General features: G+C 37.0%; 1 protein-coding gene across 7 annotated transcripts in view; it reads right to left on the bottom strand.

Moving 5' to 3' along the window:
• Nucleotides 1–20,000, bottom strand: part of LOC136839177 (guanine nucleotide-binding protein subunit gamma-1-like) — a 70,807-nt gene that overhangs the window by 34,704 nt on the left and 16,103 nt on the right. For 6 of the 7 annotated variants that reach the window (XM_067104869.1, XM_067104870.1, XM_067104872.1 and 3 more), the window contains one exon: nt 18,960–19,053. In XM_067104869.1, the coding sequence (XP_066960970.1) occupies nt 18,960–19,043 (84 nt within the window). In that variant the 5' untranslated portion in view covers nt 19,044–19,053. Of the gene's footprint in view, nt 1–15,709; nt 15,834–18,959; nt 19,054–20,000 lie in introns of those variants that run through there. The other variant, XM_067104876.1, reaches the window with a different exon arrangement.

Raw genomic sequence — 20,000 nt, 5'->3', positions numbered from 1 at the left:
AAATTAAGTCCAAGAAGAAAAAAGTCAAAAGTCCAAGAAGGAAAAAATCCAAGAAGAAAAAGTCCGAAAAGAAAAAAGCCAAAAGTCCAAGAAGAAAAAATCCAAGAAGAAAAAGTCCGAGAAGAAAAAAGTACATGATGGAAAAAGTCCAAGAAGAAACGGTCCAAGAAAAAAGTCAAAAGTCGAAGAAACAAGTCCAAGAAGGAAAAATTCCAAGAAGAAAAAAGTCCAAGAAGAAGAAAGCCAAGAAGAAAAAAGTCCAAGAAGAAAAAAGCCGAAGAAGAAGAAAGTCCAAGAAGGAAAAAGTCCAAGAAGGAAAAGGTCCAAGAAAAATAAAAGTCCAAAGATTCCGTTTGGAGATCAATGCTGGCTGGCGTATTTCTATATCAATATAAGCTATTGTTTGAAAGACTCTAATTTTCCACAAATGAAAGATAGATGATTCGGGGATATAACTAAAACGACCGGTGAACTTAACCATACCATTAATAATAAATACATCTACATCAAATAAACCGATACATCAGTTAATATATAAAACTAAAATACTACGTTAGACGACGTCACTACGGCTACTTATAGGAATGAGATTAGAATAGAATATAGGATTTAGGCCAAAGGCCAGACACTGGGACCTATGAGGTCATTCAGCGCTGAAAGGGAAACTGAGAGTAAAGGAGGTTTGAAACGTGCAACAGGAGGAAAACCTCAAAGCAGTTGCATTATGAAAGAATTGTTAGGAAAGGGTGGAAAGGAAGATGGAAGAAAGAGAATATGAACGGAGCTACAGTAAAAGGGAATGGAAAGAGTTGCAGCTAGGGGCCGAAGAGAGGCTGCACAAAGACCTTAAGTAATGCCTACAGTGCACCGCGTTAGGTGCACTGAGGGCACTATCCCCTTACGGGGAGGAATGACATTACACTTAAGACAACACTACAATGGAACATGTTTCAGGTGATCAAAAAACAACAATAGTGATTAACTGTATTTATGGTAAAGACCACAACCGCTTGAAATAGCATGGAAGGATTGGCTTCTAAACAGCGTGCAGTGCGAAGGAACAGCGTGCAAGAAACACATCGTAATTACGATAATGAAAAAAAAAAAAAAATCCTAGACATAAATACCCGGTGTATTTTTTAATACTCTACTGAGCCCCGTAGGGCGGTAGAACCATCAGTGCAACTCACGCGGTGCACTGTAGGCATTAATAAAGAACTTTGCAGCGTCCCTTCGGCCCCTAGCTGCAACCACTTTCATTCCTTTTACTCTACCTCCGTTCATATTATCTCTCTTCCATCCTACTTTCCACCCTCTTCTAACGGTTGTTTCATAGTACGACTGCGAGGTTCCCCTCCTGTTACACCTTTCAAACCTTTTACTCTCAATCTCCATTTCAGCACTGACTGACCTCATAGGTCCCAGTGCTTAGCCTTTTGGCCTACATTATATGTTCCCATTCCAATTCCAATACTCTACTGAGGATATGCTTGTTATTTACGACACTACAAAACTGAGGAATATTTATCATATACACAAGGAGCCATATCAGTATACTAATGTTACAGTCGACGCTAATAACGAAGAGGATATTATTCATTTACATTAAACCGGTTCTCTTAAAACAAAAACGTACAGCAATGGAAGATGTCACATTTATATTTCAACTGTTTTATTATTATTATTATTATTATTATTATTATTATTATTATTATTATTATTATTATTATTATTATTATTATTATTATCATTATCCACATGGAACTAGCCTACAGGGACCACGGACTTCAAATTCAAGCTTCCAAAGAATATGGTGTTCATTTGACAGAAGGTGCTCAAGATAATAAGAAATACAGAAAGAAGAGATCATTAACTAAGAAAAAAGATATATTAATAAATTAATAAATAATTAAAAGTGTAAATGTACTCGAACTTTTGTGGTTCCGATTGCACACCAACAGATTCGTTGATGAGCCCGCTGTGCAGAAAACATACATAATAGAAAGCACATAAAATTCGATAAAATAAATCTATAACTATCTCTCTCTCTCTCTCTCTCTCTCTCTCTCTCTCTCTCTCTCTCTCTCTCTCTCTCTCTTAGGCTTCAATCGTCCTGGACTCCATATGTTTTTGCTTATTGTCTATTTATATATATAAGTCTCTCTCTCTCTCTCTCTCTCTCTCTCTCTTTCTCCTGAGTTTCAGGCGTCCTGGACTCCATATGTTTTTGCTTTTCATCTATTTTTGTATATAAGTAAGTCTTTGCTCTCTCTCTCTCGAATGAATAATGAAATGTATGTAATAACCATCTTTAATGGAATAAAGAATTTTGACTTTTGACTTTGACTTTCTCTCTCTCTCTCTCTCTCTCTCTCTCTCTTCTCTCTCTCTCTCTCTCTCTCTCTCTCTCTCTCTCTCTCTCTTAAGATCCAACCGTCCTGGACTCCATAAATTTTTGCTTACTATCTATTATGTATATAAGTCCTCTCTCTCTCTCTCTCTCTCTCTCTCTCTCTCTCTCTCTCTCTCTCTCTCTCTCTCTCTCCAGAATGAGTAATGAAATGTATGTAATAACCATTTTTAATGGTATAAAGAATTTTGACTTTTGTCTTTGACTCTCTCTCTCTCTCTCTCCCCCTCTCTCTCTCTCCACGACATCAATCACCCTCAGACAACTTCAACAGACCCTTACTTAATCTGAAATCAATCCGGATGCAGTCGAACGATACATCGCCTACAGTACTGTATTCATTCGAGAACCGTCGATATCCAAATGGTATTCGCAGCTTCCGCTCACTGTTGATGTCATTAACGAGAGATTTGATAGCTAGCGCCCCTCTCTCTCTCTCTCTCTCTCTCTCTCTCTCTCTCTCTCTCTCTCTCTTACATTTCTATGTCCGTCTTGATAAGTTAATCAGTCAGTCCACATTTTATCTGCCTTTTTGCAACATTTTGTTTGAGAGAGAGAGAGAGAGAGAGAGAGAGAGAGAGAGAGAGAGAGAGAGAGGAGAGAGCGTTGGGGGAAGAATGAGAATGAGTATTAATACCACAGTTACTTCCCTGTGCAAAACCCATAATCATTCCCCATTCATCTTTAAAACAAAGGCCGACAAGATTAAATTCCAAGTGTGTGAAATATTAAAAGAAAAACTCTCATTAGCCGACTAATTCAGAGAAAAACAAAATACACTGATACTACTTAGGATCAATGAGGAGAGTGCAACCCAGAATAATAGGGGGACGAAGGAAAAAACATGACAATGAAGGGAAGTTTAGTAGGAAGAAGGAATAAGACAAGATAATGAAGGGAAGTTTAGTAGGAAGAACGAATAACACAAGTTAATGAAGGGAAGTTTAGAAGGAAGAAGGAATGACACAAGTTAATGAAGGGAAGTTTAGTAGGAAGAAGGAATAACACACGATAATGAAGGGAAGTTTAGTAGGAAAAAGGAATAACACAAGATAATGAAGGGAAGTTTAGTAGGAAGAAGGAATAAGACAAGATAATGAAGGGAAGTTTAGTAGGAAGAAGGAATAACACAAGATAATGAAGGGAAGTTTAGTAGGAAGAAGGAATAACACAAGATAATGAAGGGAAGTTTAGTAGGAAAAAGGAATAACACAAGATAATGAAGGGAAGTTTAGTAGGAAGGAATAACACAAGATAATGAAGGGAAGTTTAGTAGGAAGAAGGAATAAGACAAGATAATGAAGGGAATTTTAGTAGGAAGAAGGAATAAGACATGATAATGAAGGAAGTTGAAAGTTAAACTTGAAAGTTAATCAATACATCTTACAAACAAGTTGCTGATTTAGGTTTAAGTGAAGACTCGAACACATTCATCAGAAGATCGGTTGCAAAATAAAATATGAGACACAAACGAGGAACCTAATTCATGAAGCCAGTTTGGGAGTATTAACAGGAAGTCAAATGATTTCTTAGGTGGAACTGGGATGGCGATGATTCAAGATTATGCCGTATCCTCTACCATCCTGATTTTTCCGATTCTGTAATTCAAAACATACACACGTCCAAATACAAATACAAATACACTTACACTATATATATATATATATACTATATATATATATATATATATATATATATATATATATATATATATATATATATATATTGATATTGTGTGCGCGGTCGCTTTCGTATAACTCAATCAGGAGAATTTGGATGGAATAGGATACGGTATAATCTCGAATCTACGCATATCTATAAATATAAATATAAATATAAATTATATATATATACAGTATATATATATATATATATATATATATATATATATATATATATATATATATATATATATATATATATATATATATATATATATATATATATATATATATACCGTTTATTACACTACGCGCCTGAAAAGATTCCTCCCTAACAGATTTAAAAATATATCTCAAAGTCACGCAACGCTCACCCTGGCCCTGTAACGGTCACGGGGAAAAGCCCTAATTAATTAAAAGGAAAGCGTGAGTTTGAAAATAAAAAAAAAAATTCACACCACCATCAAACAAAAAGAAAAACAAAATTCAACGTTGGGGGAGAATGTCCTGAATCACTACTGGCCTCCGTGACTTAATTTTCCCTAATGACACAAGATAAGCTTCGACAAGCGTGAACGAACGAACATTGTCGCCTGCCCACATAAAATCCTAATGGGGTCATCTAAAAAGACCTCTTTATTGTCCGATGCATTTCGTGACAGCCACACCTCTGTCTTTCTCCCAGGAGAGAGAGAGAGAGAGAGAGAGAGAGAGAGAGAGAGAGAGAGAGAGAGAGACTCTGATAAAACATAAGCAATTCTATACAGTTCAAACACCGCTAAAAAGACCTTTTATTGTCCGATACAATCAGTGACAGTCACACCTTTGTCTCTCTCCCAGGACAGAGAGAGAGAGAGAGAGAGAGAGAGAGAGAGAGAGAGAGAGAGAGAGAGAGAGAGAGAGAACAAATGAAATTCTATACAGTTCCAAGACCACTAAAAAGATATCTGTATTATCCGATACAATCCGTGACAGCCACACCTGTCTCTCTCTCTCCTCTCTCCCAGGAGAGAGAGAGAGAGAGAGAGAGAGAGAGAGAGAGAGAGAGAGAGAGAGAGAGAGAGAGAGAGAGAGAGAGAGAGAGACCGATAAAACAAAAGCAATTCTATACAGTTCCAACACCGCTAAAAAGATCTCTTTATTATCCGATACAATCCATGACAGCCACACCTCTGTCTCTCTCCCAGGACAGAGAGAGAGAGAGAGAGAGAGAGAGAGAGAGAGAGAGAGAGAGAGAGAGAGAGAGAGAGAGAGAAATTTTATACAGTTCCAAGACCACTAAAAAGATATCTGTATTATCCAATACAATCCGTGACAGCCACACCTGTCTCTCTCCCAGAGAGAGAGAGAGAGAGAGAGAGAGAGAGAGAGAGAGAGAGAGAGAGACTTCTGATAAAACAAAAGCAATTCTATACAGTTCCAACACCGCTAAAAAGATCTCTTTATTGTCCGATACAATCCGTGACAGCCACACTTGTGTCTCTCTCCCAGGAGAGAGAGAGAGAGAGAGAGAGAGAGAGAGAGAGAGAGAGAGAGAGAGAGAGAGAGAGAGAGCGAGAATCATGCCGAGAATATGACTAAACAAAATCAGTTCTACAAAGTTCCAACGATGCTTTCTAACACATGAGTTATGAGCATGTGACTTCATGTCTCGACAAACACAAACTCAATTGCTGTTTGAAGAAGAAGATACATGGTCGTTGTATTTGAGTATTAAAGACAAATTGCTTCAAGTAAGAACTATTAACAATTATAATGAATTAAACAATTAATCAAATAATGTAATGTAACAGTGAAGTTGCTTACCTACAACAAATATCATTCCTAGTGAAGAAATGGAGCAGTATAGGTGCTAATCATCTTGCTAATATCCTAAGCATTCTTAAAAATGAGTAGTCCACAGGCCATAAGGCTCACTTGAGCAACCTGGTGCACTTGCAAGTTGGTGATTAAGATTTTTGCCTAAATGTCTTCAAACAAAAATTTGAGCCTCTATTGAAGCCCCAACCTATACCTGCATCTTCGTGAAAAGATTAAAACTTGTTCAGACCAAGGTATCCAATCTTGGGTACCTTGGTCTGAACAAATTTTAATTTTTACACGAAGATGACTGCATACAGTCGAACTGTACTCCTGTATACCGTGAAAAGATCTTTGAAGATTTTTCCTACTCAGTACTATGTAAGACTCGACTCCAGACTGTTACTGTGACACTATCCTCTCGGCGAGGGGGGGGGCAAAATTGAACGTGGTAGCTTGCAATGAATTTTTTAGTTTCTGGCTAATTAGTTCTTGAAGAAAATAATTTTTTAATTATTGCACTCTATTTTCCCCATTTTAATTATGGGCGCGGCTTCTTATTTAAAAAAAAAACTTTAATCCACTTTACCCAAGGTTGCTCTGTGTCAGGTTTGGTTGACACTGATCCAGCGGTTCTGAGACACAAGGTAAATTTCCCTAAAAATGCTTCCCCAGTTTCACCTGAGATGAGGTAAAAAACTGAGAAATTGCTCATAAGAGAAATAACAGGCAACCAAGCAACTGCGTCATCTCCTCAGAACTCTGTCCATGCCATAAAAATATATTATCCCTCACGGGGAAGTTACCTACTATCAATCCTATATCAGCAGCAGCGACAACAACAACTAATAATAATAATAATAATAATAATAATAATAATAATAATAATATAACCAAGGAATTTCACCATTTACATTAATTAATCATATTTAAACTACAGGTCAACACGAGATGACCTTTGAAAACCTCGCTCAGAATGCCATGCCCGGGCTGCAGCATTCAACGTATTGCAACAAAGACCACAATACTTCTGGTGACTCACCGATGACACAACATGAGTGTAACAAAAGGATGCACAGGTGTTGCTCGGGCGACATCACAGATAATCGTCAGCTTTCTGGGAAAGCGTCAAACCCAGAATTGACGTCATTTTCATGATCTTTTTGGAGATCTTGTTAGTGGCGGAATAATACAGATGCATTCTGGGCTTCGAAATTCACACATGAATAAGACTGCACACGGGAAGAAATGGCCTCCACATTACATTTACCTTTTCATCTGTTTAACTAAACGAAATCATGGAACTGGAACTGGAACATAAAATTTAGAATAGAACACAGAATTTAGGCTGGGACCTATAAGGTCATTCAGCGCTGAAACGGAAATCGACAGTAAAAAGGTTTGAAAGGTGTAAAGTTAAGTATTATCTTAGTTTAACCAGACCACTGAACTGATTAACAGCTCTCCTAGAGAGGGCTGGCCCGAAGGATTAGATTTGTTTTTACGTGGCTAAGAACCAATTGGTTACCTAGCAACGGGACCTACAGCTTATTGTGGAATCCGAACCACATTATAGCGAGAAATGAATTTCTATCACCAGAAACAAATTCCTCTTGTTCTTCACTGGCCGGTCGGAGATTCGAACTCGCGACCAACAGAGTGGTAGCTGAGAACGGAACCCGATCACCCAGCGAAGAGGAAAACCTCGCAGTTGCACTATGAATCAATTGTTACGAGCGGAGAGGGTGGAAAGCAAGATGGAAGAAAGAGAATATGAACGGGGAGTATAAAATTTAGGCCCAAGGCCTACGAGGTCATTCAGCGTTGAAAATATTAATGAAACAACTATTAGAAGGTTGAAAGTCGGGTGGAAGAAAGAGAATATGAACGGGGGTATGGTTGCAGCTAGGGGCCGAAGGGACACAGCAAAGAGCCTTAAGTAATGCCTACAGTGCACCGCGTGAGGTGCCCTGACGGCACTACCCGCTACGAGGTAAACAAAATCACAGAGGATTGGATTTGATTCATGAAATTGTTTGGTCTAATGACCAGGCTCTAATACATTACAACTTGTATTCTACTATTTTACTTACAAATTTATCTATTTATTTATTTGTTTGTTTGTTAATTATCTGTTTTTCTAATAACTGATCTCCTCTTTCTGTGTTTCCCACTCTTACCTTCTGTTAAGAGTTCTTCATTGGAGGGGTGGATAGAGCTTTCGGCTGGCACGCTGTTGGCCCAGCGTTCGACTCTCCGACCGCCAATGAAGAATTAGAGGAATTTATTTCTGGTGATAGAAATTCATTTTTCGTCATAATGTTGTTCGGATTCCACAATAAGCTGTATGTGCCGTTGCTAGGTAACCAGTTGGTTCTTAGCCACGTAAAAATATATCTAATCTTTCGGGCCAGCCCTAGGAGAGCAGTTAACCAGCTTAGTGGTCTGGTTAAACTAAGATATACTTAATCTTAACCTTCTGTTACGTCTTTCGAATGAACACCATTCTCTTTGGAAGCTTGAATTTCAAGTCAATGGCCCCTTTGCTGGGCTTCTTCCATACGAATAGAGTTCATCTTCCAAATAATAATAATAATAATAATAATAATAATAATAATAATAATAATAATACCACACAACATACAAATCGAATTTATTTTTCTATTTTTGGAAATCACAAGGAATACACCCACTACCCAATGCCAGATCCCACGTCTCGCCGCTTCTGCTCCTAAACTCCTAACTTTAAGATGGTCCGTTACATGCGGTCTGTAAAGTTTGCTGTGGGGAAAAGTGCACGTTATTCCCCCTTCGTGGTCTAAGTATAGTTTTATAGGGCTATGTTCACTCACTGCTTATTACAACTGTTTTTTTCTTCCTTATTTACCCTCAATCTTCTATATGCTTTACATCTCTTCTTTTTCCTTATTTTCCCTAAATTTTCTATATATATTTCTTACATCTCTTCTTTCGTTTACTTTTTCCTTTTTTTCTTAGTTCCCCCTCGTCTTCTATATTCTTTAGTTTCTCCTTTCCTTTATTTTATTCTCCATGCTTACCATATCTCCTGCATTCCTTTTGTTCTATATGAGCACGAATGTCATGTTTTAACGCAGGTAGAGATGATGTTTAGTTTGATTTCTACATTGATACTTCACACAGACATCTCGAATTCCCGTCCAATTATCTGTCTACCCTATGTTTACAATCTTGTTGTATAACTGTTGTTTACACTGTACTGCACGGTGTTTTCGAGACCTGACGAGTGATATCTGCTCTGAGAGAGAGAGAGAGAGAGAGAGAGAGAGAGAGAGAGAGAGAGAGAGACCTAAGTATGCTACTCATTCTTTCTCTCTTCTTAGATGCGAAGCTAAAGATTGGCGACCATAAGCTACCCTTCCTAAGCCGGAAGAGGGTATTGTAATACACAGTGCGTGAGGTTTGATCAAGACTATCTCTTTATCGGAACTCTCTAAGTAAGATTAACCTGGCAGTTTGAACCTGCGAGATTGCACTATCCATTCTTTTTAAATCTGTTGACATATCTATCAAACTGGACCAATATATAATGAAAAATGGCAACACAAGAATAACCTTAAATCCGATCCGTGACAAGTAACATAATTCACACGGGATTTGAAAGTGCTGATGATAATGGTGATTTAAAACAATTCACACGGGATTGTAAAGCGCTGATGATAATGATGATTTAAAACAAATCACACGCTGATGATAATGACGATTTAAAACAATTCACATGGGAGTTAAAAGCGCTGATGATAATGTTGATTTAAAGCAATTCACACGGGGGTTAAAAGCGCTGATGATAATGATGATTTAAAAGAAATCACAAGGGAGTTGAAAGCGCTGATGATAATGATGACTTAAAGAAATTCACACGGAAGTTGAAAGCGTTGTTGATAATGATGATTTAAAACAAATCACATGGGATTGGAAAGCGCTGATGATCATGATGATTTAAAACAAATCACACGGGAGTTGAAAGCACTGATGATAATGATGATTTACAACAATTCTTACTGGACTTGAAAGCGCTGATGATAATGATGATTTAAAACAAATCACACGGGATTTGAAAGCGCTGATGATAATGATGATTTAAAACAAATCACACGGGATTTGAAAGCGCTGATGATAATGATGATTTAAAACAAATCACATGGGAATTGAAAGCGCTGATGATAATGATGATTTAAAAGAAATCACACAGGAGTTGAAAGCGCTGATGATAATGATGATTTAAAACAACTCACACGGGATTGGAAAGCTCTGATGATAATGATGACCTCAAACAATGATAAATACACCAGATAACAATACGGAATTATGATACTCAAAATGATAATCGATGAATGTGATGACAGCAAAAATCAGTAAGAGGAAAAAATAGTCAATGAAATTGAAAGGTAAATGACTCTAGTAGTCTGCTGAGTAAGATTATGACCACCATTATAATAAAATGTTGACACACTAATAAAAACGAGAGAGAGAGAGAGAGAGAGAGAGAGAGAGAGAGAGAGAGAGAGAGAGAGTGAGAGAGAGAGAGAGATATTTTTTGTAATGTCTGAAAGACGACTCCGACATCCAATATCAAATATCGGGAAATGAAACCTTAGCGACGTTCGAAACACGAAAAACGGTTGAGGACACCAGCACCGAGGGACAGATTACTGGAGAGAGAGAGAGAGAGGAGGAGGAGGAGGAGGAGGAGGAGGAGGAGGAGGAGGAGGAGGAGGAGGGAGAGAGAGAGAGAGAAAGAGAGAGGGGGAGGGAGAGAGAGAGAGAGAGAGAGAGAAGAGGAGGAGGAGGAGGAGGAGGAGGAGGAGGAGGAGGAGGAGGAGGAGGAGGAGGAGGAGGAGGAGGAGGAGGAGGAGGAGGTGGTGGTGGTTTAATACCACCGAGGGGAAATGGCACAAGAGTCCCCATGACGTGGCATCCGCTCTCGGGGGATAAATCCCCCCTCTTCCCCAGAAAACGATTCCTACGTTCTAACTCTTTTCAAGTATTTTCATTATCACTACTCTCTCAGAAGCGTCTTCCGTGCTACAAGGACACGGCTGGCATTCGTGCGTCACGGACATTTGTTGTTGCAAACAAAATTAATTTAGTCGATGTAATAAGACTTTCGTTCGACGTATACACACGCAGCATGTTTAGATATATAGTTTGCAACTATTAACAAGTACAGTTTTCTCAAATACTATGGAAATTTTGACTTTAACATCACAATATTGTATATGTTATTTCAATTCTTTCAAATGAACACTATATTCTTTGGAAGCTTGAATTTCAAGTCAATTGTACCTGTGGACTTGTTACATACAAATATGGTTCATCTTCTGAATAATAATAATAATAATAATAATAATAATAATAATAATAATAATAATAATAATAATAATAATAATAATAATATTTTATTGATATTGGGATTTAGAGAATGTCATTCCAGAAGCGTGGGTAATCTCCATAATCGGATTTCCTCTTGTATTCTTTGTTCCATAAATTACTGAATGCTTTTCAGGTACTTAAGAAATCGTGCAACAGGTAAATATGCGTAAACACATCTGGTAATATTCTAGGGACACCTCTTGACAAAAGTTAAGACTTTCAAACTACCTAACATGAAGTTTCATGGGGTGTCGTACATCGGAGACACCATTTGCATAGCATTTCCCTCATACATAATTCAATAGTCAACGACGTCATTTATTTGCATAAACGTACACAATATTCAGTTAACAGTACAATGTTTAAGTCTACGGACATCGCAGTGCAACATTCGACATAGTAGTTGTTCCCTCAGAGCTGTGGTCTCACTCGTTTTGGGTTAAGGACCACCAGCCCAATAAAAACAAATATTGTGGACCATTTCTTCTTTTGAGTACCGATAAATTACGCATTGACAATAATCAATTTGGACTGAAATGTATTTCTTATATAAGAATTTTACAAACTTAAGTGTCATATTTTTTTAAATAGGAATAACACAATAAAATGGATGGTCAATTAATATATGTACCAATGTGTACCAACCTCCAGTTTATTACCAAATATAGTGAACATATTGTGGACCACCCAAAATGTCACCATGGCCCACTCGTGGTCTATGGACCACAAACTGAGAACCACTACCAAGGATTAAGCTTCAAGAACACAGATACACACACACACATAACCCAAGTCATCACTACAATTATTTTATAGAGCCTCAACTGCAAAATACTTCCCATAGCCTCATCGTCGAATCATACACAAAACTTCATTTCGATCCATTAAAATAAAATAAGCTATTCATATCTCTTCCTTCTATGTATAGCCTATTCTAGCTTTAACATTCAATTCAACTCTGTTCAATAGACCGTGTTAATCCCATTTTTCCAACGAAAACAAAACAGACAATACGTATGGCTCTGACAATGACGGATCACGGCGCAAATAAAACCCTGATTCGCGCTTCTCTGTCTCTACCCCACTGTTTTCACGTTCCCAGTTTCCATCGCCGCTTTATACCCTCAACTATAACCTTTTCGCGGCGTTCTCTTCCGCGAATTGGAAAATCCCCCCTAACCTATCGCATAATGCCCTTTGCTCAAATCTAACGCCTGCTTTGACAATGACACTTTGCATTGAAGGGGATGTATAGAAGGGGGAGGGGAGGGGGAGGGTGGAAGGAGAGGATGGGTTGGTGGGTGGGATGTATACAAAGGTGAGGGAGGGATATGATGGTTGGGGGAGGGAGGAGGAAAGGATGTTTTGGTGCAGGATGGAATTAAATATGGGTTGTATAGAAGGTATATATACATACATACACATTTATATATAAATATATAATATATATATATATATATATATATATATATATATATATAAATATATATATGTATGTATGTATGTATATATATATATATATATATATATATATATATATATATATATATATATATATATATATATTTTATAAATATATATAATATATTATATATATACTGTATATATATATTATATATATACAAATAAACATATATATATATATATATATATATATATATATATATATATATATATTATAAATATATATATATTATATATATACTGTATATATATATTATATATATACAAATAAACATATATATATATATATATATATATATATATATATATATATATATATATATATATATATATATATATATATATATATATATATAATGGAAGAAAGAACGGATATACAACAGGTAGGTGGGCGGATGCATAGATGGAAAAACGAAGGGTTAAACAATGGCATAAAAAAAGGTAAAAATCAATGGGAAAAGGTGAAATGTCATGTTTACGGAATCTCTGTTCATAGAGAGAGTCATTTCCATTGTTATCAGCGTATAGCCTCCCATTAGCGTCATGTTTTCCGATAAAATTCAGGGCGACGGCTTGTTTGCCATCAGGTAAGGTCATATTCATGACACTGCACAGATGCTTCATTGTAAATGTCCATGATTCAAAACCGAAAACCTGAGATCTGGACTGACACTACACAGACGTTTCATTGTAAATGTCGATGATGTCAAACTGAAAACCTGAGAAGACCTGGACTCATACTGCACAGACGTTTCATTGTAAATGTCGAAGATGCAAAACTGAAATGCTGGAGAAGCCTGGACTGAAACTGAACTGTTGCTTCATTGCAATTCTCGATGATCCAGAATTGAAATTCTGAAGAAGCCCTGGACTGACTTTGGAAAGCGACGCCACAAACTTGATAACGCAACGGACGAAAAATACGTTTGCATAAGTGTGTTTCATATCGCACAAGTAGGAAGTGAAATGGGAATAGCCTTCGCGCTAAGCAGAAGGACCCTGTCATGTGTCAGTGAAGCCGAGGTAAGCGACTTCCCACTTACTCGACCTGAAAATAGCAGTGAAGACTTAATGCACTGAATTCTAAGTAGGTTACCTACTGCCAATCATTTTGTAAATATGAGTTATGTTTTAAGAAGTTTCGTTGGTATTTTGTCAAAATGGCTCAGTACTGAAAAAGAAAGCCTCACGATTATTGAAAGACACACGCATGTTACAAAGACGGAAGTTGTAAACAGCACCAGAATTACCTATATCTAAGTTACAAAATAAAATGTGAGTTTACTTATAACATGAACTTCAACGTCCAATCCTCTTGCATTCAAAAATATGCAAAACAGTACAGAACAGGGAACAAGACCCGATCGACAATAACCTAACAATGTTAGCCTTGGTAAAATATAGAAAAAAAATAAAAGCGCTAGAAGTTACATTAGACTAGGTGTCAGGTTTTATTACGAAATCATGTGATATTACAATGTATTCGTGAGTTCGATCCACCGTGCTTAAGCAAAATAATCAGCCATTAATGAGAAAAATTTAGTCTTGTCAAAACTTGCAGCAGTATTTACTCTACATCCAAATCTAAACAAACGAGGGAAAGAATGAACAAACAAACAAGAGAGTGAGAAGACAAACAAAAGAAAAGTAAGCAGCAAAGATATAAATCAGCAAAAAAGTTAATAAGCGAGGAAAGCATCCAAAAAGAAATGTGAAGAGAACAGCAATAAAGAAAAATTAAGAAGCGAAGAAAGCAGCAAAACAGAACTAAGCAGCAAAGAACGAAAGCGGCAAGAAAAAGAAGCGAAGAATTACTAGTAAGCAGCAAAAAAGAAGTAATGAGCACAGAAAGAAAGCAGCAAAAAGCAGAGAGCGAAAAAAGCTGCATGAGAAAAAAGCGAAAGAAAGCGGCAAAAATGAAGTAATAAGCGAAGAAAGAAAGTAACAAGAAAGAAGAGAAGCAAGAAAGCAGCAAAAAAGGAAAAAAGCGAAAGAAAGCAGCAAAAATGAAGTAATAAGCAAAGAAAGAAAACGGCACAATATTAGTAACAAGCAAAGAGGGAAAGCAGCAAAAATAAGAAACGAGGAAAGAAAGCAGTAAAAAAAAAAAAAAAAAAAAACCGGCGGTAATAAGCATCAACCTTCCCCATTCAAGACTTATATAGTCCCGAAATATTTCCTCCCGGCAGAGTACCCCGGGCGCACCGAAGGGCCCAAAAGACATCAACGGAGAGAACTCGCCTCGAAAGCATCCAGCGAGACAGGCCATTAGAAAATAACCCCTTTCCCCCACCTCCACCTCCACCTCCTCCTCCTCCCCCTCCCCTCTCCCTCTTCCTCCTCCTTTGCAACGACGTACATCACTGGAATGAGGCGCTTCTTTCTTCCTCCCGCGGAGTCTAAATAGGGTGAATGTTTACGCAGGGGTCGCAAGGACTTTAGGGTGGACGGTGAACGATGATGCAAGGATGAGAGAGAGAGAGAGAGAGAGAGATTACGACTCATATGTGGATCGAATCCAGGTCTTTCAACTGAAAGGCAAGGGCGCTACCAACTGAATCGCACAAGCCATAAAGGGAAGGCCTGGGTCCGATCCCAATTTGAGTCAGAAATTTACTTCTGTTCCAGAGGTGATCTTGTATTGATATATATATATATATATATATATATATATATATATATATATATATATATATATATATATATATACTATACAATTACATATATATATATACACACAATTATTCACGCTGAACAGAAAAATAATCCTCTCTGTAACAGAATAACAAACACGCTGAACAGAAAAATAATCCTCTCTGTAACAGAATAACAAACTCTCTCTCTCTCTCTCTCTCTCTCTCTCTCTCTCTCTCTCTCCTCTCTCTCTCTCCGTGAAGGTCCCGTAAATGCACAACACATTACAACTGCCGTGAAAGAGCAAAATCAGAATTTCACAACTCACCTTCGAAGGTAAGTTCCCGAATAAAAAAAAAAGAAAAGAAAAACGTAGACTATACAACTTTCTCGTTGCAAGCCCGCACACACACAGCAAACAAGTTCACGCCTATGTAAACCAGCACAGTACTAACACCACCCCCTTCTGGTTACATTTGTTAACTGCAAATCTCCCGATACATAAATGAGTTGCCAAGTCACTTTTTTTCTCCTGATTTTAAAAATAGAAGCTTAAAGAACCGCCCTGACCATTCCTTCTCATTTTTCCTAACTTCTCTCCTTCTATGCGCATTCAGAGTCACGGACAGAAGACACGGACACTAACGTCTGTCAAGATTAAATAAATGGAATGAAAGGAGAAGAGAAATTGCGCAAACCCTTCAAAGAAGAGAAATGCATTGCAATGAGCATGACAAACAAGCACTCACGTAAACAGGAAGACATCCTAAGGCGCATTGTGCACCAACTTGATGCCAATGTCTGTCTGCGTATTCATCAGCACCACAGCACCGCACACACTCAATGGCATCGGGGGGTGTTCGTGTACAGATCTTACTGTTGGCTACATATCTCTTCTTCTTCTTTTACTATTGCGATTATCATTCAAGTAGTTTATGAATTAATTGTATATAATGCATTTTTGATGGCTGGTGGAAATATCAATTTAGGTATTTTGCATTTAATTGAAAAAAGCAATAAACTGGTTATAAAAACATCCCTATCATCGCATCCTAACGACACTATAATAATAATAATAATAATAATAATAATAATAATAATAATAATAATAATAATAATAATAATATATGACGACTGCATGAAGAATCACGTATTGAGGAAGTTTTCTTCTTTGAGAATTCATCCTACATTGCCTTTTAAAGAAAGAACACAGTGATTTTCTTATTATTTAGGGCCACCCACAAATTAGGGAGAACAGATTATAGTTACTAATACAAACATTACTACAATACTGTCTAACCGGGGCAGAATGAACTTCGAGAGATTAACATTCAAATATATGCAGCAAATGACGTTGGTGTTACTTGAGGGCATGAGATCAAACTCATACATGTACTTAGCAATACAAAAGAGCACTTGACCAAGTGCTACAGTGAAGATAAGACATTTTCTCTCTCTCTCTCTCTCTCTCTCTCTCTCTCTCTCTCTCTCTCTCTCTCTCTCACAAACACACACACACACACAAACACACACACACAAACACACACACACACACAATATTACCAGTTATTCGTCTCACAAGCTAAGAACTAGCATTTGATCACCCTGGTTGGGCGAGAAAGGAACAACATGGGCACGTTTTCCTGAAAATCCAGGATGTATGTAGTCCTGTGCCGAGAGTTATATACCAGTTTCTTAACATTTCATTATTCAAGCCTAACTGGTAACCAAAGAATGCAGTATGCACAGGCTGACGCATGTATGCACACAAATGAAAATAAGAAATCATTCGTAAAGATTTCGATTTAATGGTTCGTTCATGTAGAGAGAATGGAGGATGGCAGGCTGGTGGAGTAGAGGAACATAAACCGAACCCTCTGAGCCAGGTAAACCAAGGTCTTTAATCCACAATCCTAGCTGATGAGAGACCCGGAAGTCACGAACCAAGAAAGGGATAGACAACTGTTGTGGGCTGCAGTCGGGAGGAGTGAGAGAGAGGAGTAGATAAAATGCGTAAGTGTTTAGTACTATGAACAGATGAAATACTTAAGTGTTTAGTACTATGAACGGATGAAATACTTGAGTGTTTAGTACTGTGAATAGATGAAATACTAAGTGTTAGTGCTATAAACAGATGAAATACTTAAGTGTTTAGTACTATGAACAGATGAAATATTCAAGTGTTTAGTACTATGAACAGATGAAATACTTAAGTGTTTAGTACTATGAACAGATTAAATACTTAAGTGTTTAGTGCTATGAATGTATAAAATACTTAAGTGTTTAGTACTATAAACAGATGAAATACTTAAGTGTTTAGTACTATGAACAGATGAAATACTCAAGTGTTTAGTACTATGAACAGATGAAATACTTAAGTGTTTAGTACTATGAACAGATGAAATACTTAAGTGTTTAGTACTGTGAATGGATAAAATACTTAAGTGTTTAGTACTATAAACAGATGAAATACTTAAGTGTTTAGTACTATGAACAGATGAAATACTCAAGTGTTTAGTACTATGAACAGATGAAATACTTAAGTGTTTAGTACTATGAACAGATGAAATACTCAAGTGTTTAGTACTATGAACAGATGAAATACTTAAGTGTTTAGTACTGTGAATGGATAAAATACTCAAGTGTTTAGTACTATAAACAGATGAAATACTTAAGTGTTCAGTACTGTGAATAGATGAAATACTTAAGTGTTAGTACTATGAACAGATGAAATACTCAAGTGTTTAGTACTATGAGTAGATGAAATACTTAAGTGTTTAGTACTATGAACAGATGAAACACTCAGGTGTTTAGTACTATGAACAGATGAAATACTTCAGTGTTTAGTACTGTGAACAGATGAAATACTCAAGTGTTTAATACTATGAACAGGTGAAATACTCAAGTGTTTCAGTACTGTGAACAGATGAAATATTTGAGTGTTTAGTACTATAAACAGATGAAATACTTAAGTGTTTAGTACTATGAATAGATGAAATACTTAACTGTTTAGTACTATGAATAGATGAAATACTCAAGTGTTTAGTACTATGAACAGATGAAATACTCAAGTATTTAGTGCTATGTCAAAACGTGCACCTTCACCTTAACACAATCAACCCTCTTCTTCGAGTTGGACTCGTAAAGTCAAATCGATTAACACTCCAGTCAGCCTTTACAGGAGAGAAAATTTTCATTTTCGGTAATCGTCAACAGAGAGAGAGAGAGAGAGAGAGAGAGAGAGAGAGAGAGAGAGAGAGAGAGAGAGAGAGAAGTATATCTTAGTTTAACCAGACCACTGAGCTGATTAATAGCTCTCCTAGGGCTGGCCCGAAGGATTGGACTTATTTTACGTGGCTAAGAACCAACTGGTTACCTAGCAACGGAACATACAGCTTATTGTGGAATCCGCACCACATTATGACGAGAAATGAATTTCTATCACCAGAAATAAATTCCTCTAATTCTTCATTGGCCGGTCGGAGAGTCGAACGCTGGGCCCATAGCGTGCTAGCCGAGAGCTCTACCCACCTTTCCAATGAAGAACTAGAGAGAGAGAGAGAGAGAGAGAGACTTACCTGGTCCATCATAATGTTGTTGAGGGTGAATTCAACGGCCGTTCGAACAATCTTGCTGGTCACTGGGCACTGCACTATCACCATAAACGCTGCCCTGAGAATAAAAAAAAGACGATTTTAATATTAGACCATAACGTAAGACACTTACAAGTGAATTTCAGATGCCTTATTTTGTACATTCATTGATTTTATTGCCGCTGACAACACAGTATATCATATGTTTACAATTTTTTGACCAAATAATAGTAACCGAACTCAGACCTACACGTCATTATCATTACATAAATTAGGCAGTATTGGGTATTAAGAAAATCTACGAAATATATATATATATATATACATATATATATATATATATATATATATATATATATATATATATATATATATATATATATATATTTATATATATATATATATATATATATATATATATATATATTTATATATATATATATATATATATATATATATATATATATATATATATATATATATATATATATATAAACACATACACACACACATAGTATTATCGAAACAAATGGTGGACTGATCCTCTTGTAGAACAAAAATTATGCCCACCATCAACAAGGCGACTACAAATTGCTGGAACAATTTTCCTCCTCTTGAAATCTTGGCAAAATTCGAGGATGATGTCCCACAACCGAACGTAAGGGAGAGGGGAATAAAGAGGTAAAACCTTTGACGGGAGGTTGCCCTAGCAACAATAGTGCTGCCGAAAGAACAGTTAGGCTACTGTTAGCTTTCCCCCCCACCCCCATCCCCGTTCTTCCTCCTCCAAAGGTTTCCTCAAGGTCAACTTCTATCAGTTTTAACAACGTGTTCTCCGTAAACACTTTGTTGTTGTCAATTATTGGTCTGTCACTGGATCTTCTGTCCACATCAATTGCTCCATCTCCAAGTCATCCGTCCTAATTGAGTGGAATTGGAATGGGGATATAAGACTTAGGCCAGAGGCCAAGCGCTGGGGCCTATGATGTCATTCAGCACTGAGAGGAAAATTCAGAGTAGAGGAGG

This window comes from Macrobrachium rosenbergii, chromosome 6 (genome assembly GCF_040412425.1).
Source record: "Macrobrachium rosenbergii isolate ZJJX-2024 chromosome 6, ASM4041242v1, whole genome shotgun sequence".
NCBI classification, from domain to species: Eukaryota; Metazoa; Arthropoda; class Malacostraca; order Decapoda; family Palaemonidae; genus Macrobrachium; species Macrobrachium rosenbergii.
Note: the sequence above shows the minus strand (reverse complement) of the source record. Positions and strands in the feature narration are given on the sequence as shown.